The sequence below is a fragment of the Garra rufa genome, chromosome 4, assembly GCF_049309525.1.
Source record: "Garra rufa chromosome 4, GarRuf1.0, whole genome shotgun sequence".
In the NCBI taxonomy this organism is placed as follows: Eukaryota; Metazoa; Chordata; class Actinopteri; order Cypriniformes; family Cyprinidae; genus Garra; species Garra rufa.
In genome coordinates this window covers 21,720,942-21,738,713 of record NC_133364.1, presented here as the reverse complement: position 1 = coordinate 21,738,713, position 17,772 = coordinate 21,720,942, and the positions used below count along the sequence as shown (strand labels likewise).

General features: G+C 34.7%; 1 protein-coding gene across 1 annotated transcript in view; it reads left to right on the top strand.

Annotated features, from left to right (window-relative positions):
* cacna2d4a (calcium channel, voltage-dependent, alpha 2/delta subunit 4a) overlaps positions 1-16,404 on the top strand; it is a 54,759-nt gene extending 38,355 nt beyond the window's left edge. The window contains exons 28-40 of the mRNA XM_073838854.1: positions 3,143-3,204; positions 5,586-5,600; positions 5,710-5,757; positions 5,909-5,971; positions 7,675-7,745; positions 7,834-7,909; positions 8,200-8,252; positions 8,345-8,400; positions 8,887-8,907; positions 10,546-10,663; positions 14,001-14,117; positions 14,396-14,477; positions 14,616-16,404. Of these exons, the coding sequence (XP_073694955.1) occupies positions 3,143-3,204; positions 5,586-5,600; positions 5,710-5,757; positions 5,909-5,971; positions 7,675-7,745; positions 7,834-7,909; positions 8,200-8,252; positions 8,345-8,400; positions 8,887-8,907; positions 10,546-10,663; positions 14,001-14,117; positions 14,396-14,477; positions 14,616-14,711 (878 nt within the window). The 3' untranslated portion in view covers positions 14,712-16,404. The remainder of the gene's footprint in view (positions 1-3,142; positions 3,205-5,585; positions 5,601-5,709; positions 5,758-5,908; positions 5,972-7,674; positions 7,746-7,833; positions 7,910-8,199; positions 8,253-8,344; positions 8,401-8,886; positions 8,908-10,545; positions 10,664-14,000; positions 14,118-14,395; positions 14,478-14,615) is intronic.
* Positions 16,405-17,772: the final 1,368 nt, after the last annotated feature.

Genomic DNA, 17,772 nt, shown 5'->3' with positions numbered 1-17,772 from the left:
AGAGAGAGAGGTGGGGGGATTGAGAGGGTGTTTTTTGACTCACTGTTAGCGTATGCTACTTGAGCTCTTCGTGATAATCTGCAATGTAAAGACCCTTCTGCTCTGTTTGCCGTCACACACACCCTGCAGTTTAGTCCTGGCATATTCAAATAGATATTAACTACATTAGTATACATGAATATAATTTAGAATTTGAAATGCATATTAAGCTAAGCTTTAAACCATACAATATAGCAGAATCTACTGCAGAGATTAGTGAACCAGTTAAAACAATACATGAAGTACACACACACTCAGTTCATTTCTACTTCAATAACCCGCACACGAGCTGAGCACTGGACATTAAGCTTATTACGACCAGAAGAATCTTATTCTTAATTAACGAGGTATTGTTTTACATAATCGAAATAGCACACTTTCACACACTCATGAATACACACACCACTCTGTCTGTAATTATATTCTGACATACATTTCACAAATATGGTACACTTTTATGTCTTATGATTTTTGGATTTAGAAAGCATTAGAGGCACAAATCATATGGAAGCCTGTTTCTGCTACTGAATAAAAAAAAATTAAATAATGTAATTAAGTTATGTCACAATTCAGATTTTTTTTTTTTTTTTTTGCAATTGTGAGTTTACATATGAAGTCAGAATTGTGTGATAAAAACTCGGAATTTAGATTTTTTTTTCCCCCCAGATTTGCATGACATAAACTCAGAATTATGACTTTATAAAACATAATTGCAAGTTATAAGGTCAGAATTGTGAGATATAATCTTGGATATGAAGTTATCTCATTATCTTGCAATTCTGACTTTATTTCTAGCAATTGCGATATATCATGGAATTCTGTTTGTATTACGCAATTCTGACTTTTTTTCTGACTTTTTTCAAACTTTCATTCCGACTTTTCTAATATAAACTTGGAATTGCACGGAAAAAGTCGAGAATGATGAGTTTGTGTTATGCAATTTTGGGGAAAAAAGTCTGAATTCTGAGTTTGTATTACACAATTCTGAGAAAAAAAGTGTGAATTGTGAGATACAAACTCACAATATGAAACTCACATCAGCAGGAAAAGATATGAACTCACTATTCTAAGAAAAATAGTCAGAACTGTGATTTCGCATTATGCAATTCTGAGAGAAAAAAAGTCAGAATTCTGAGTTTGAGGAAAAAAAGTGTGAATTATGAGATATAAACTTGGAACTGCGAGAAGTAAGTGCGTATTGCGATATACAAACTCACGATATGAGACTCACATCAGCAGGAAAAGATATGAACTCACATCAGCAAGAAAAAAGGTCAGAATTGCAAGTTATCTAACAATTCTAAGAAAAAAAGTCAGAATTGCGAGTTTGTATTTCACCGTTTTGAGAAAGTCAGAATTCCGAGTTTGTATTATGCAGAAGACTGAATTGCGAAATATAAAGTTGGAAAACTCGCAATTGAGAGTTTATATCATGCAGTTCTAAGAAAAAGTCTGAATTGTGAGTTTATATCTCACAACAGTGTTTATCTCTCAGTTGTGAGAAAAAAATGAATTGTCTGAATTGTGAGGTTTTTTTTAGAGTTTGTTAGAGTAAATTTGATCTAAAATTAACATATCAAGTTTTAAACATCAAACATCTGTTTTCTATTAATCAAATAAAATTGTAATAATTCAGACAATTATATTTTAGAATTTATAATATTTCATAATATTATAATAACCAAAAACATAATATTTAGCAGGGTCCCATGTTTAAAAAAAAAAAATGATTTACTGTTTATTGCCATGTTTGTTAAAACACATTTACACAAATGATTATACAGTTTAACTGCATTTACATACTAGTAGCAGGGCTATAAAAAATCTTATATACAAATCTCATATTAAATGGAATATATAACATCTTATATATTGACCTTAGGTTAATGATCAATTTTCCTGAAGGTTGAAAATCTATTTTCACTGACTGTATTTGTTTTGTTGAAGTTTCACGCTTTGTTCTTGCAGCCTATTCATAGAAAGTGCCACATATATTTCACACATTCTCTATTTTTCTCCCTTACATCCCATTGCTCCCTCATTAAAGGATTTGTACTTAACCATCAAATGGTAAAATCTGTTCAGTTAAAGTAAGATTGATTTCTCGCCGTGCTGTCGCTCTGAGGATTTGGTTGAGGCTTCATGCTGTATCACATCATTGTGTTTGTTTTTGTGTGTGGGATGTTTGTGTGGAAAAGAGAATGACAGAAGCTCAGAAAACTGGGTATTTACTAAATTATCTGCTCTGCTGGAGTCACATGTCTTCCGTCATTCACACTTCTAACTGCGCTGGGGAATGCGTCTGCGAGCTCGCTCGCTCGTCACTATTTTTGGGTAATCTTCATTGCAGGGTTGTCCAAATCTTTAGGACGCTGGAGGAGACACGGTGACTGTAATCTTTCAGTGTTGTTACAGTATGTCTGCCGGGTCTACGGCTTTATAATACACATCTATTCATTCAAGAGACTGTCTCCCCTCTGCTAGCCATCTTCCCTGCCCCGAGCAGCTATTACCAACGGCGCCTTCCACTCTCTGGCTCTTTATTATTCAACTCTATTAATTAGCTTCAGTATGATAGATGGTCCTACTCTGCTCTCTCTCTTTCTGAATTATTGAAGTTAAAAGATTTTTACTCAAACGAACAATTTACTCCAGTTTAATCAGACCCGTCAGCCCATTGCAAATTCAAACTGTCTTACTAATTAGCCCTTAAACAACAAAACATTGTTTTGTAAAAAGCAGCAGTTTATGGGGGACGCGGATGTACAGATTTGAGTTATTAGGTATCGGGTTTGATATATGAGGTACTGGGTATAAGCTAATAAAGGTATAGGGTTGAGGAATGAGGTATCAGGTTTAATATATTGAGCTGAGACATGAGCTATCAGCACATTTTGTATGTTTAAGCTTGTGAGAGTGGGCGGCCACTGATGCATTCTGGGATAATATCCCAGTCGAATGGAACAGGGTTTTGTGTCAGTCAACTATCACATATACATTGCTGTTTCTTAATTTATGCATTTTATTTGAAATGTTATAATACTAATTGAATATGAAAATCATGATCTTTTTTCATTTTTGTGTCTGTTTCTTTCCTGCATAGCCATCGGTGTACAGATATCTCTTGAGATGTTGGAAAAAAGGATTTGGTCCATAACCACTCAGGTACTAAAATATATCAAATCATCTACTGCAGTTATAATGTACAGCTTATATTATATTATATTATAAAACAAATGTCAACAGGATGTCTCCGCAAGGATATGCACACAAGCGTGTGTGTGATACTGGCCGGATGTGTCCTATCTGTGTAAACATTGTGCGTTCTGTGATGGGAGGTGAAGACAAACACAATAATGTTAGTGGTGACACTACTAGCACAGGCTTTTGTTTGACATTTATGATACAAACATAAGCTGTTGAGTGTTGTGAGAGGGAGGGAGAGTCCAGAAGGCACTCGAAAATAATGGGGAGCAGAGGCGATATCTCTCTACATCCTCCTCAGGGAGGACACTCTCCCTTTTTTCTCGAACCCCTGGGATTTTCCATGCCTCCCTGAACGCTCTTCCACCTCAGCTGGCACATTACCATTGTGTGTGTGTGTGTGTGTGTGTGTGTGTGTGTATTCACTCGTGACTCCAGCGATATTAACTAATGCCTTACTCAGTGAAGTCAAAGCTAATGAAACAGCATAGTGATTATTTTTACAATTTTAATGTTTGGAGTAAATCTGTAAGGATCATCGACATGGCACACACTATAAGATTAAACATGCATGAAGTAAGAAAGAGCCTGGCATTAATGTCTCTGTGTAAACTGTGCAAGGTTATTCTCAGTCCTAGTTAAAAATAATGAGTGTTTGCCACTAGAGCACACATCTATAAAATAATAAAAATGTATATGCATAGCAAAGCTGTGCAAGATAAAATATTAGGAGTATACATCTTTGAAGCATAAAGCATTTTTTAAGCATAAACTTGAAGGGATAGTTTACCTGTAAGACCTTCAATCATCTTCGGAACACAATTTAAGATATTTTTGATGAAATCCAAAAGCTTTCTGACCCTGCATAGACAGCAATGACCACATTAAAGGCCCTGAAGGGTAGTAAAGACATTGTTAAAATAGTCCATGTGGCATCGGTGGTTGAACCTCAATTTTATGAAGGTACAAGAATACTTTTTGTGCGCAAAGAAAATGTAAAATTTCTAATGAAGGTCTTATGGGTTTGGTGAACTATCCCTTTAACTTAAAACAATATATATATATTGATATATATATATAGGCTACATATTATCAGAAATACAGTAAAAACAGAGATATTGTTAAATATTATTACATTTTAAAACATCTGTTTTAAATTTTAATGTGTAATTTATTCATGTGATGGCAAAGCTGAATTTTCAGCATCATTACTCCAGTCTTCAGTGTCACATGATCCTTCAGAAATCATTCTAATACGCTGATTTCCTACTCAAGAAACATTTCTCTTTATCCACCTTTTTCCTGATTAACCGACAAATTCTAATTTTTAATTGAACTGAATCTTTTTCAATTTAACTACATATGAAAATGTGCACAGGGTTAAGCTGTGCTGTTGCTGGCTGCCACAGTAACAGCAATAAATGTATTAAGGATTTCCTGTTTTTCGCACAAGCAAATCTGTCCGTATCTAGCACTGTCTGACTTTCATAAATGATGACAAACGACAATGAGCATGGCTTAAAATGCTAATTTTAAAATACTGTGTGTGAAATAATAGAATAATGTGTGCTCTTATCATTTTGTGGACAAAATCCCACAAACTTCGCCCTGTGCTAATCTGTTCTTTAATGTGTCCGTTGCTTCATGTCACCTTTCCACTTATTAAACTTATGGCAGGTGAGTTACTGCAAAAAAGACAGTTATTGCGACACTGTAAAGTGATGAAACTATGGCCCAATGTGCTTTTAAAACCATTTTCATAGGTTTAACGTTATATTGTCGGCTCAGAAAATATTGAAAAATTTGACTTAAACGCCAGAGACCAGAAATGTAAAGCACCATTAAAGCACCATTCCAGTCAGGCGTTCAAAAGAACGGCATTTATTTGAAATATATTTTTTTGTAATAATGTAAAAGTCTTCACGGTTTGCTGTTAAAATTAAACATTTATTTAAAAAAAATATTTTGAGCAGTAGTGTGTATTAAAAAGCATGATGCTCAACGTCCATTTATCTTGTTTTAGGGTGGTTTCAATATTTTTACAGGAAAACAATGGTCCCTCAGAAGGACACACAAATGCTTTAAATTAAGATACAGTATATGATGTTATACTAAATATTTACAGGTCCCTGTAAGAGGGCTTGTTTCTGCTTCTCCTATCCCTGTTCTCATCTGATACATGGCTAGAGTAAAAGCACACCGGAGCCTACACAGATCATGTGATAGCTCAAAGGCAGAACAGTGATGTTATAAGCCGGAGTTGAGTTGAGCTTTTTATTTCATATCAATTAATGTTTTCCTTTTTTATTACTGCTGCTTCATATTATCTGGATGGATATCAGGGGAATGACACAGATGTATGTACTCATTACAAATACCTGATACCATAATCAAAACTTAATACATATTAATAGAAATGCTCTGTTTGTCTGTCTTCATCAATGTCTGTCTCTCTCTCTTTCACAGTGTTCAGGTGTAGAAGGGCTTTGTCCTCTAAGCTGTACTGATAATGCGGTGAGTGTCTAACAGTGTAGTATTTATAGTGCATAAGTGCTGAGTATCTAGAGCATTTGTGGACATATCTGTAAAAATATGTATGGTCAGTCCTCCATGAAACTAATTCAGCGTGACAAATGCTTTTCATTTTTGTGTTTTATGTCTACAGGATGTTAACTGCTACGTCATGGACAGTAATGGCTTCATCATCATCTCTAAGGACAGGACTGATGTAAGAGCACTTAAAGTGACAGGTTAAGGTCAACATGAAATTGCATTCATAGCTCATTTCAAAATGTGTGTGTGTGTGTGTGTGTGTGTGTGTGTGTGTGTGTGTGTGTGTGTGTGTGTGTGTGTGTGTGTGTGTGTGTGTGTGTGTGTGTGTGTGTGCATATATACAGTATATGCTCATCAAGGCTGCAATTATTTGTTAAAAAATACAGAAACAAAACAGTAATATTGTGATATATTATTGCAATTTCTAATGTTGGTTTCTTATTTTAATATACTTCAAAATATGATTTATGTCTGTTATGCAGGGCTTAATTTTCAGCATAATTACTCCAGTCTTTAATGTCGCATGATCCTTCAGAAATCATTCTAACATGGTGATTTATTATTAGTGTTGGAAACAGTTGAGCTGCTTAATATTTTTTGTAACCTGTAACACTTTTTTCAGGATTCTTTGATGAATAAAATGTTAAAAAGAACAGCATTTATTTCAAATAAAAATATTGTCTAACAATACAAGTCTTTACTATCACTTTTTATCTATTTAACACAACCTTGCTGAAAAAACCTTTTAAAAAAAAGAAAGAAAATTTACTGACCCCAAACAAAAAGTTTTTTATTCAGCAAGGTTGTGTTAAATGGATTCAAAAGTGATAGTAAAGACTTATAAAAGATTTCTATTTTAAATAAATGCTGTTCTTTTTAACTTTTTAATCATCATAATATACTGAAAAAGTTTCCAACATTGATTCTAAATCAGCAATTTAGAATGATTTCTGAAGGATCATGTGACACTGAAGACTGGAGTAATGATGCTGAAAATTTAGCTTTGCTTTACAGGAATAAATTATATTTTAAAATATATATACATAATAGAAAACCGTATTTTAAATTGCAATAACATTTGACAAAATTACATTTTCTTCTGTATTTTGATTAGCAAAATAATCTTTAGAATGTCAGTGTGTATGTAAATATTTTATTTATTTTTTATAAATCATTCTTGATTTATTAATTAATATTATTTGTTAGAAATTCTAAAGACAACAACATGGAAAAAAAATATAAGCTACAAAAGACCTCTTTAGTGCTTAGTAGTCATTCAACCCGTGGAGATTTAGGTTAAAACGGGGAAATGACACGCAGTAATTTTTTATCTAGAGTGCCGTTTAAGTGGTTCGGTTAAAAGCAGGTCACAGTCACAAAAAAAGTCATGAAATATAACGGGTCCTAAATAAGGACTTTTAAGGTGTGAATAACACAGATTAAAAAAAGCTCTATTTGATGTTGACTCAGCATAGGAAAGGGACTGTGGAAATGAATGAATAAATAAATAAATGCATGAGGTGTTTTCCATCATTAGCAGCGGTCCTATGAGAGAAAGAAGGAGAACAGTGCATCATCAGGGTAAATATAGAGGAGGGGAGGGATAACAGGGGTTATCTGAATAATTCAGCGCGCTGGGTGCGGTAAACGCTGACTCTGATGTGGGCCTGCAACCTTACGGAGGCCAAACACTGTTTAAAATTTGATTTCACTGAACAGTAAAGTCACCATGCCTATAAAAAAACGAACTAATACAGTCACATTCATTCTGAGCTGTCATTGTTCCTGTTGTGAACCAGAAAAAAATCCTGTTGAAATTAATAATAAATAACTACCATCTTCAAGTCTTAAAGCCACGTGTTTCTATGTTCTCTGTAGGTTGGCAGGTTTCTAGGGGAAATTGATGGGTCGGTGATGTCGCAGCTCTTAAAAATGGGCATGTTTAAAAGGTATGAGAACATTTTGTGTGCGTTACGAAACCTGAAAAGTGATGAAATGCATTAACATGTAAACGCTGTCACTGCATGTTCTCCACAGAGTGCTACTCTATGACTATCAGGCCATGTGTAAGGTGAATCCTCACTCTGCTAGCGGCGCTCGACCCCTGCTAAGTGTAAGCATTGTCCTGTCTGTTTGAATAACGTCTACCAGAACACAACCATCGGATGCTATCAGTGTTACAGTGAAACATTACAATGCTGTTCTGGCAAACCAACGTGCATGACTGGAGGTCACAGGTCACGGCTGATCTTAATGAAGGCTTGGCCTTCACACCTTGACCCTTTGTGATGGTGTAGAGAAAAAAAGACTAGATATATGATTTCTGTCATGAACTGAAAAGATGCCAGCTTCTTTCTTGTATTGCTTTTCCCTTCATTCTGCTTGTCTTTCTTCCTCCCTCAGCCCTTTTATAATCTTTTGGCAGCACTGAAATGGTTCCTATCGAACTTCCTCTTGTAAGTGTGGCTGTTTTTCAGAGCTTTCTGTGCTTCAAATCATCAGTGACTCAGTTCATCCCTTGTAAAATCAGACATGTTCTCTCTGCCAGGTTTTTACTGGACTTCAACTTCTACAGTCTGTGGCACTCAGATCCTTTTGCGGAGGGTATGTGTTAAGCTACAAGCTTGGTGTAAAGTAGGGATGCACCGATCCGTATCGGCCGATCACTTGCGCGTTTTGTCAGTAAAGCCGGTTCTGTAATCAGCGGTAAATGCCATCAGGTGCGTGATTTCACGTTGAGCCTTACATACTACACACAGCCGTTGTTCACTGACGAGCTGCGCACATTCACACAGATAATGAACATTGATTTGCGCAGCTCGTCGGTAAACAACGGCTGTGTGTAGTATATACGGCTCAACGTGAAATCACGCACCTGATGGCATTTACCGCTTATTACAGAACCGGCTTTACTGACAAAACGCGCAAGCATGATCGGCCGATTCGTATCGGTGCATCCCTTGTGTAAAGCAATACAATCAATTCATCATTCACTTGTGTTCCTCACCTGTTTGTATGGGTGTTCCTGTGTCTTCCTTCTTCATCTTCATCTTTAATTCTGTAACCCTCCTTCATCTCGATGTGTCACAGCCAAGACCTTATTCCATGCATGTAAGTGCTGTCGCCGTCACAGTGTGTGATATTGCTAGTGCTGTGTGTGAAAAAAAAAAGCAGAGAAAGATTTGGTCATGTTCTTATTCATGATCAAAAGTGACTTTTTTATTGCTGCCTAAATTGAAATATTGAAAATATTCTATCCACTTTTTTCTTCCCATAAAAGTGGGCTTGGCCATTTGTAAATTTTATGGGTCTGGCTTCCGGTCTCATCTGCATCAAGCTATATTTAGCTGTACAAAACAACTCGTTTTGCTGCTCGATATTGCAAATTGGTCTGTCCTACCATGTTATTTTAACTTATTATCTTAATTATGAACACACTGGTTTGTAGTGCAAACGGTTTAACCGTTTACTGCACGTTGTTATTCTTCTCATTATTTCTCTATAGCGGCAAAAGAAATGGAAGTCTCACCCCATTAGGCTAATTTCTGCGTTAAAGAAAATGGTAGATAGCTTATGGCATTTAAAAATAAAAAGACACTACATTTTTGAATTCTGCATTTTAGTGTCATCTTAGAAAAAAAAAGATCTAAGATTGCAAGATTAAAGTTGTAATATTTCGAGAATAAAGTCAAAATTACAAGAATAAAGTTATAATAAAGTTAATAAAGTTAAAATATGAGAAAAAGTCAAAATATTCCGAGAATAAAGTCGTAATATTATGAGAATAAATTCGTAATATTTTGAGAATAAAGTCGAAATTACAAGAATAAAGTTGAAATATTATGAGGATAAAGTCGAAATATTTAGAGAATAAAGTCGAAATATTATGAGGATAAAGTCGAACTATTTTGAGAATAAAGTCTAAATATTTAGAGAATAAAGTTGAAATGTTTTTCGAGAATAAAGTCGAAATTTCAAGGATAAAGTCAAAATGTTTACAGACTAAAGTCAAAATTACAAGAATTAAATCGTAGCAATTAAAGTTATATTTTGACAGTGTAGCCTGCGCATGCAAATGGCCCACATTGGGAGCAATGCGTGAAGTTGCCAGGCCACCGGAATTGATTTTAATATATGTGGGATTATTAGCAGAAATCATACCATGTGTTATACTCTCAGGGACAGTATGCTTGGAAATAATATTCTACATAATCAATTGCATTCATTAAGCCTATTTGTAATGCGCCAGCCAAACAATAATAGCAATAAGCTTTGTGCTTTTGCTATTTTTAATATAAAACAAAATCTGTTAGTTTTTAAGCGAAATACAAACAATGTGTCTTGAAATAATGTGTTTATCACGCTGTGATAATGTAATGTGGCAGGACACAGAGCAGTATTCATGTGAATCAATCATCTTTTCGATTACAATGAGACAACTTTAATCTCATAACTGCTATGAATGAATTCTCATAATTTTGACTTTATTTTTAAAAATATTTTGACTTCATACTCGAAACATTTAGACTCCATTCTCGAAACATTTAGACTTTATTCTGATAATTTTGACTTTTTTGGCTAACTATTTCGACTTAATTCTGATAATTTTGGCTTTATTCTTGAAATAATTAGACTTTATTCTCATAATATTATGACTTTAATCTTGTAATTTAAAATTTTTTTGAGTGTGGCACTAAAACACCGTTGTACGAATTTATCTTGAAAGATAACTGTAGGTTTGTTTTGCAGCTAGTAAGAAGTCAAAGGGGGGCATTCTGCAGCCATGCGACACTGAGTATCCCAGCTTCGTCTACGAGCCGTCAATCAAAGAATCCAACAGCTTGATCAAGTGTGGGAGATGTCAAAAGTAAGAACACACATAGATCACTTGACCACGGATGGATTTGCAATGCAATTCCTTTGGATTATATCTCACAACTAAATATATTTTTAATAAGCTCTTGACAAGTCAGATTTGCGAAATGTGAAATTGTAATTACGAGAACCTAAAGCTGTGCTTGGATTTATAAATCCTTGGAATGCACTTCTGCATCATCTTGACCTTCGTTCATCTTCAGAACACACAGATATTTTTGATGAAATCCAATGTGACCATGTGACATCAGTGGTGCAACCATAATGTTATGAAGCCACTACTTTTTGTGCGCAAAGAAAATAAAAATAATGACTTTATTCAACAATAAAGTCAGCAGCACAACATGCAGTGCATCGAGGTACTCTCCTGAACATGTGGTGAGAATAAATAGTTTAAAAAAAAATTATTTTTGTTTTCTTTGCGCACAAAAAGTATTCTCATAGCTTCTTAAAATAAGGTTCAACCACTGATGTCACATGGACTTTTTTCATGATGTCCTTACTACCTTTCTGGGCATTGCTGTCTATGCAGGGTCAGAAAACTCATGGAATTCATCAAAAATATCTTAATTTGTGTTCTGAAGATGAACAAAGGTCTTGCAGGTTTGGAACCACATTAGGGTGAGTAATTAATGACAGAATTTTCATTTTTGGGTTAACTGTCCCTTTAAAGTTTAAGACAATTAAACCTGCACAAAAAAATCATGGAAGTGAAGTGTCCATCAGTTGTACCCTTTGGGTTTCGAAGGGCTTGAGTTTTGAGAACTTCAGTTAGAAACTACCCTTATATTGCGGCCATGATCGTTTTCACTCCAAAATGCCCTTCGGAGATGGATTTATCCTGTTTGGAATGCAGCGTTAATGTATTAGTTGGTCAAGCAAAAAGAAAACCTATGCTCACAATCAGACAGCTTCACTGTCTTCACATAGTTAACTGTCTTTTTGACGCCCTCTAGTGGTGAACACAAATAATATACTGGAAGATAAAGCTACAGTTTCACAGAGAGAATATGCTAATAATATATGACCCTGGACTACAAATCCAGTCTTATAGTTATACCATCTAAAAGCTGAATAAATAAGCTTTCCATTGATGTCTGGTTTGTTAGGATAGGACAATACTGGCTGAGATACAATTATTTGAAAATCTGGAATCTGAGGGTGCAAAAAAAAATCTAAATATTGAGAAAATCGCTGTCGTCCAGTTGTCCAAATGAAGTTCATAACAATGCATATTACTAATCATAAATTAAATTTTGATGTATTTACCGCAGGAAATTGAAAAAAATATCTTTATGGAACATGATATTTACTTAATATCCTATTGGCATAAAAGAGAAAGAGATCATTTTGACCCATACAATGTATTTTTGGCTATTTCTATAAATATACCCCTGCTACTTACGACTGGTTTTGTGGTCCAGGGTGACATATTTAGAAAAACAACTGTTTTAAGCATTTTGCTTTATTTTCCTATCAACAATGGCTGGGAGCATTATGGTCTTAGTGCTTAATACTTGAAATAATGAATATGGTAAAATAAATTTCTGTACAAGGTTTCAGTTTACTTGAACGTGCTTATCATACAACAACATAAAGGGGTTTCACTCTTTTAACTATAGTTTCTAATTATGAATGCAACGATACCATTTTTTCAAAACCAGTTCGATCCTATACCAAAAATTCTGAGTATCGGCTGATACCGATACCCGGACAATATCAGTGGGGGTATTTTACCTTCAAAACTAAAGAATGTATACAATTCACTTTGTCATTAAGATTTATTTGTTTTAGGTAAAGAAAGAAATACCAAATCTGCTTGCACATTGTTGGATAAAAAAAGGGGGAAAAAGAGATGCATGCATGAGTGCAATCAAATTCATATTTAGATTAATGTTTTAAAAATAACATTTTGAAAACAGAAATATTACAGATATAAATAACTGAACAGATCTGCCAGCAGATGGCGGCAAGACACTGATTTAATTACTGAATCATTTCATTCATTTGATTTGTTCGAACGGATGGTTCAGCAGGAATAAAGCAAGTGACTCTCTGTTTGAATGGGAAGTTGAATCATTTCAATAGATTCGTTTAAAAATGCACGTTCATTCATAGTTGTGACTTGTTTCAGATTACTTTTGACGACGAAATAGAGCAAAATCAGGCGACAGTGTTATAGTCAGAGTCAGACAATGCAAGTCATTTAATAACAACTTCTTATTTATTTAACTGCTGTATTAAACAATATCTCATTTACAAAGTATTTACAAAGAAAGTATTAAAAGCTGTCACTTGGTTCGCGAAGTCCTTGTGTTCGTTTGCGTGATGCTTTTGAAGATGCTTGATTAAATTTGTGGTGTTGTAATTCGAAACACTACTTCCACCTCTTGAAACTTTGGCTTTGCAAATATTACAATTTGCAGTGCTACTAGCTGCTGTATCAAGAGTAAAATATTTCCAAATCAGGGACTTTGAGGCAGACTTTGCATGTAAAAGTTCCCTCTGAACTCGCCTGTCACACTCACGTCAGATATGCTTGTGTAAGCAGCGCAACGTATTTTAAATGTATTTTATTTTTAAGGCAATGTTTTAAAATAATTGTGTTCTTGTATGAATTATTATAGTTTTTACAGTAGACTATTATTTCTTGCCATTTATTTAATCAAACTCTAGTAACGGTATCCAATTTGGATCGGTCACGCATCACCGATATCCGATCCATTCAAAAAGCTTGGATCGGCGTCGATACCGATCCAGAGTATCGGATCGATGCAACTCTATTTCTAATCTACACTCTTAAAAGTAAAGGTTCTTTATTGGTATCAACGATTCTATGAAGAACCTTGAAAATCTTTCAAATGTAGAAAAGGTTGTTCATAGTCAAAAATGGTTCTTTAGATTTTTAAAATGTTCTTCAAAATGGTTCTTTTAGGAACTGTTCACTGAAAGGTTCTTTTGGGAGCCAAAAATTGTTCTTCTATGGTATTACTGCAAAAACACCCTTTTGTATACAAGAATAACAAGGCACAGTTTGTATTTCTTCTAGTCCTAACAGCACTATGACTGTATTTATGTTTGGTCGATGTACAGTTTCTAGCAAAAGGCACTTGAGACAGGCCGTCTTACAGTATATGTTGCTATGGTTACCTTCTTATGTCATCGTGACTTCATTTCACGAGCGTCTACATGGTGCCAGACTCTCTCCTAACTACAAATCCTCATTTTGCTCTGAATAACTGTTTCTTTTTTATTAAACTTGGCATGTAATAAGAATACCATTAGCTAGACCTAAATAGTCTTTTCTTTCTTTCCCTTATTGCCCACAGGGTGTTTGTAATTAATCAGATTCCTGAAAGTAACTTGCTGTTGGTGGTGATTCAGGCAGATTGCGACTGTTCTCGGCAGTACGGACCCATCACCATGGAGCCCAAAGAGGTCAAATATATCCTTAAAACCCCAGCTAAATCAGGCTCCACAGACCACACACTGAGGAGATGAATCACTGCTTTCAATGAGATCAGTTTAGTCACTTAAAGGTGCAACCAGTACATTAACTTCATTTGAAATGTTTCATTTACCAGGAAATATCTTTATAGATTTGTAAACAAGCAAGCCATCATAAAAGTATATTCGATTTTTAAAACGTATATCTGTGTACTGGATCGAGGTATTTGTTTGTTATTCTTGCATTTTCTTCATTTTTTCTTAACCGCTGAGCACACAATGCCTCTGTGAAATGTGACCGCATGAGATCTCAGAAGATACGAAGAAGGCCTGAGTCTTGTCACGCTTATCACCCTCAAGTAAACAACACGCACATACTAGACTGCTTTCAGACGTGCATTGCAGCAATGCCTTTTGATTATTATCTGTCTGCATGCAAAATAACTTTTCTTTTTAGAGATTGTTGGTACATATTTTGTGTCTCTGGTCTGTTTTAGGAGAATGCTAAAGACTGCGGTGGGGCCGTGGCAATCAGCTTATCCATCATGCTTTTCCTAGCCTGTTTATCGGTCTCTGCACTCATCCGTCGATGACAGAGGGCCTGTTAAACTCCCAAGAGAATCACCTATAGTGCACACGCTCAACTCAGCATGTTTTTATTAGCAATAATTTAAGTTGACTGGAGTAGAACACAATATTTTTCTACAGTATTCAACATCAAGTACAATCCTAGTCAAAAGTTTTATTTGATCTAAAATACAGCAAAATCAGTAATATTGTGAAATATATTTACTATTTAAAATAACTGCTTTCTATTCAAATATATTTTAAAATGTAATTTATTCCAGTGATCAAAGGTACATTTTCAGCATCATTACTCCAGTCTTCAGTGTCACATGGTCCTTCAGAAATCATTCTGATATGTTGTTGTTCCAGAAACATTTTTATGGATGCTTTTTATTGATATGTGTGACGATAAAGACATTTATAATGTTACAAAAGATTTCCAGTCTTCTTGAGTAGAAATTCTACTCAGCTGTTTCCAGCGTAATTATCATTACATTAATAATAAACGTAATGATAATAAATGTTTTTGAGCAGCAAATCAGAATATTAAAATGATTTCTGAAGGATCATGTGACTGGAGTAATGAAGCTAAAAATTCAGCTTTGAAATCACAGGAATAAATTACATTTTAAAATATATTCAAATAAAAATCTGTTATTTAAAATAGTAAATATATTTCAAAATTTTTGCTGTATCTTGAATCAAATAAATGCAGGCTTGGTGAGCAGAAGAGACTTCTTTAAAAAAACATTAAAAATCTTACTGTTCAAAAACTTTTGACTGGTAGTGTATATGTAGCTTTACTCATTATATTTCACAATTTTGTAGATTTTTCAACAGTGCTGGGCTTTTACGACTGTCTTCACATTGTCTCTGAACCATCTGCAAAAAGTCTTTAAAAAATCAGTGTCATCAATGAGGATGGATCGAAATGAGACCCACACAGGGATGAAAAGAAGCTGAGCTCGTTGAACTGTGAAATTACAGAGGAGAATTTATGGCTGGTAGCTGCATGTGACTATCTCTAATATAAAGCAGAGGAAAAGTGCACGATCTATTGGGGTGTGTGTGTGTGTATAAATGAGAGAGAGAACGGTAAACTATGGACCAATAAATGACCATTATGACATAAATATGTCTCTCAGAGGTTGTTATGGGAATTCAAAGATGTCTTGTATCTAAGTTGATTTTAATTTGTTTGTCCTGCAACTTGCACAAAAACTATTTTTAACAATTATTATAACTATGCATTATTAATACAACAAATTATGAATTTCTGTCAGAATAAATTACAAAAACGTGTCATATTAATTGTCTAACCTTAAATACTGTATCTTGTCATGTGTGTTTTCGCTCAGGTATACAGTAAATGCGCAAGAAGGGATATTTTTGAAGTTCATATGTGGTTATTTTTTATGAATGCTACTGTTACTGACAATGAATATTGCATTACAGGAATCCCATGTGTCTTATTGCACACCTAAAACTTAATTTTGAAATGCGTTTGAGTTCAAAGTTGATCTATGCTGAAATAAAGAATGAACCAAGTATTTGTTGGTCAAGTATTTTCTGCTAAATCTTATTTGAATATCCACCTTTTTTCTGAGTAACTGATGAGCGCCGTCCATCCATGATGGATTCTAACTTCCGTTTGGATGCTCTCGTGTTTCTGTCTTAAGAAATACTGTGTTGAAATAATAAAATAATGTGTTAAAATAATGTGCACTGTTATCATTTTGTGGACAAAATCCTGCAAACTTCACTCTGATGGGGAGCTGTAATGTTATATATGTGGACGCATCTGTTTTCAATACAGCTAACCTTCATGTAATCTTGAAGGTGGATATATTCTAAATATTTGACATATATATTTAAATAGTAATTATATGAATATATTAAATGATAACTGATTTTTTTAAATATATATTTTTGAAAGAAGTTAATTAAATATTATTATAGCCTAATTTTTTACAAATATTTTCTATTTAAAATCTGAAAATTGTCTGAAAATGTAATTTATAGCTGTGAATTTTCAGCAGCCAGTCTTCAGAAAACATTCTAATATGCTGATTTGGTGGCTAATTATTAGCAATTATCATTGGTGCTCTATTATTAATAATGGTTATTAGGGGCCAAGCACCGAAGGTGCGAAGGCACCTATTGAAACCGTTAGAATTCTTATTAGGGGCCAAGCACCGAAGGTGCGAAGGCACCTATTGTATCCGTTAGAATTCTTATTATTAGGGGCCAAGCACCGAAGGTGCGAAGGCACCTATTGTATCCGTTAGAATTCTTATTATTAGGGGCCAAGCACCGAAGGTGCGGAGGCACCTATTGTATCCGTTCCGTTTCTTATTATTATTATTATTATTATTATTCTTCCGCCGCAAGTCTATGGCAGCCCATAGAACCGCTTGCGGGAAAGTTGTATAATTTGGCACACTGATAGAGGGCCGACCCAACATTAACCATAGCAAGTTTGGAGTCTCTAATTCAAACTCTCTAGCGCCACCACTTGTCCAAACTTTCACTTTCTTTTTGCTAATAACTTTTGAACCGTAAGCCATAAAATCAAAATTCCAATTTTCCCTGAATCCTTGGGTCATGCCGAGTCGAATGAACACCAAATTTCAAAATTCCTAAGGTTTCGTTTTTTTTCTATAATTTTTTGTTTATAAAACCTACTTTTTCGAACTCGTCCTAGACGGTTTGTCTGATTTTCACCAAAATTGAGTCAGATCATCTTCTGACCATGCAGGCAAAAAGTTATGGAATTCAAGTTGTTTGGACAAACCGTTCTCGAATAACGCGCTAATTAATTCTACGAAAAGTGTTCAAAAATGGAAGTGAGGCAATATCTCCGGAACGCTTTGGAATATTGAGACCAAACTTGGTGTGTGTTATAATAAGCATGACCTGAGGCTACCTGCAGTGTTTCCTCACAGTGCCACCTAGTGGTCAGGAGATATGAAAAATGGCTATTTTTGCTTATAACTTCTCAGTGGTTTGACCAAAAATCTCAAAACTGGTCTTGTTAGATTCGGAGGAGCATGCCGAGTCGACCCATATCCAATTTTCCCATGTTAG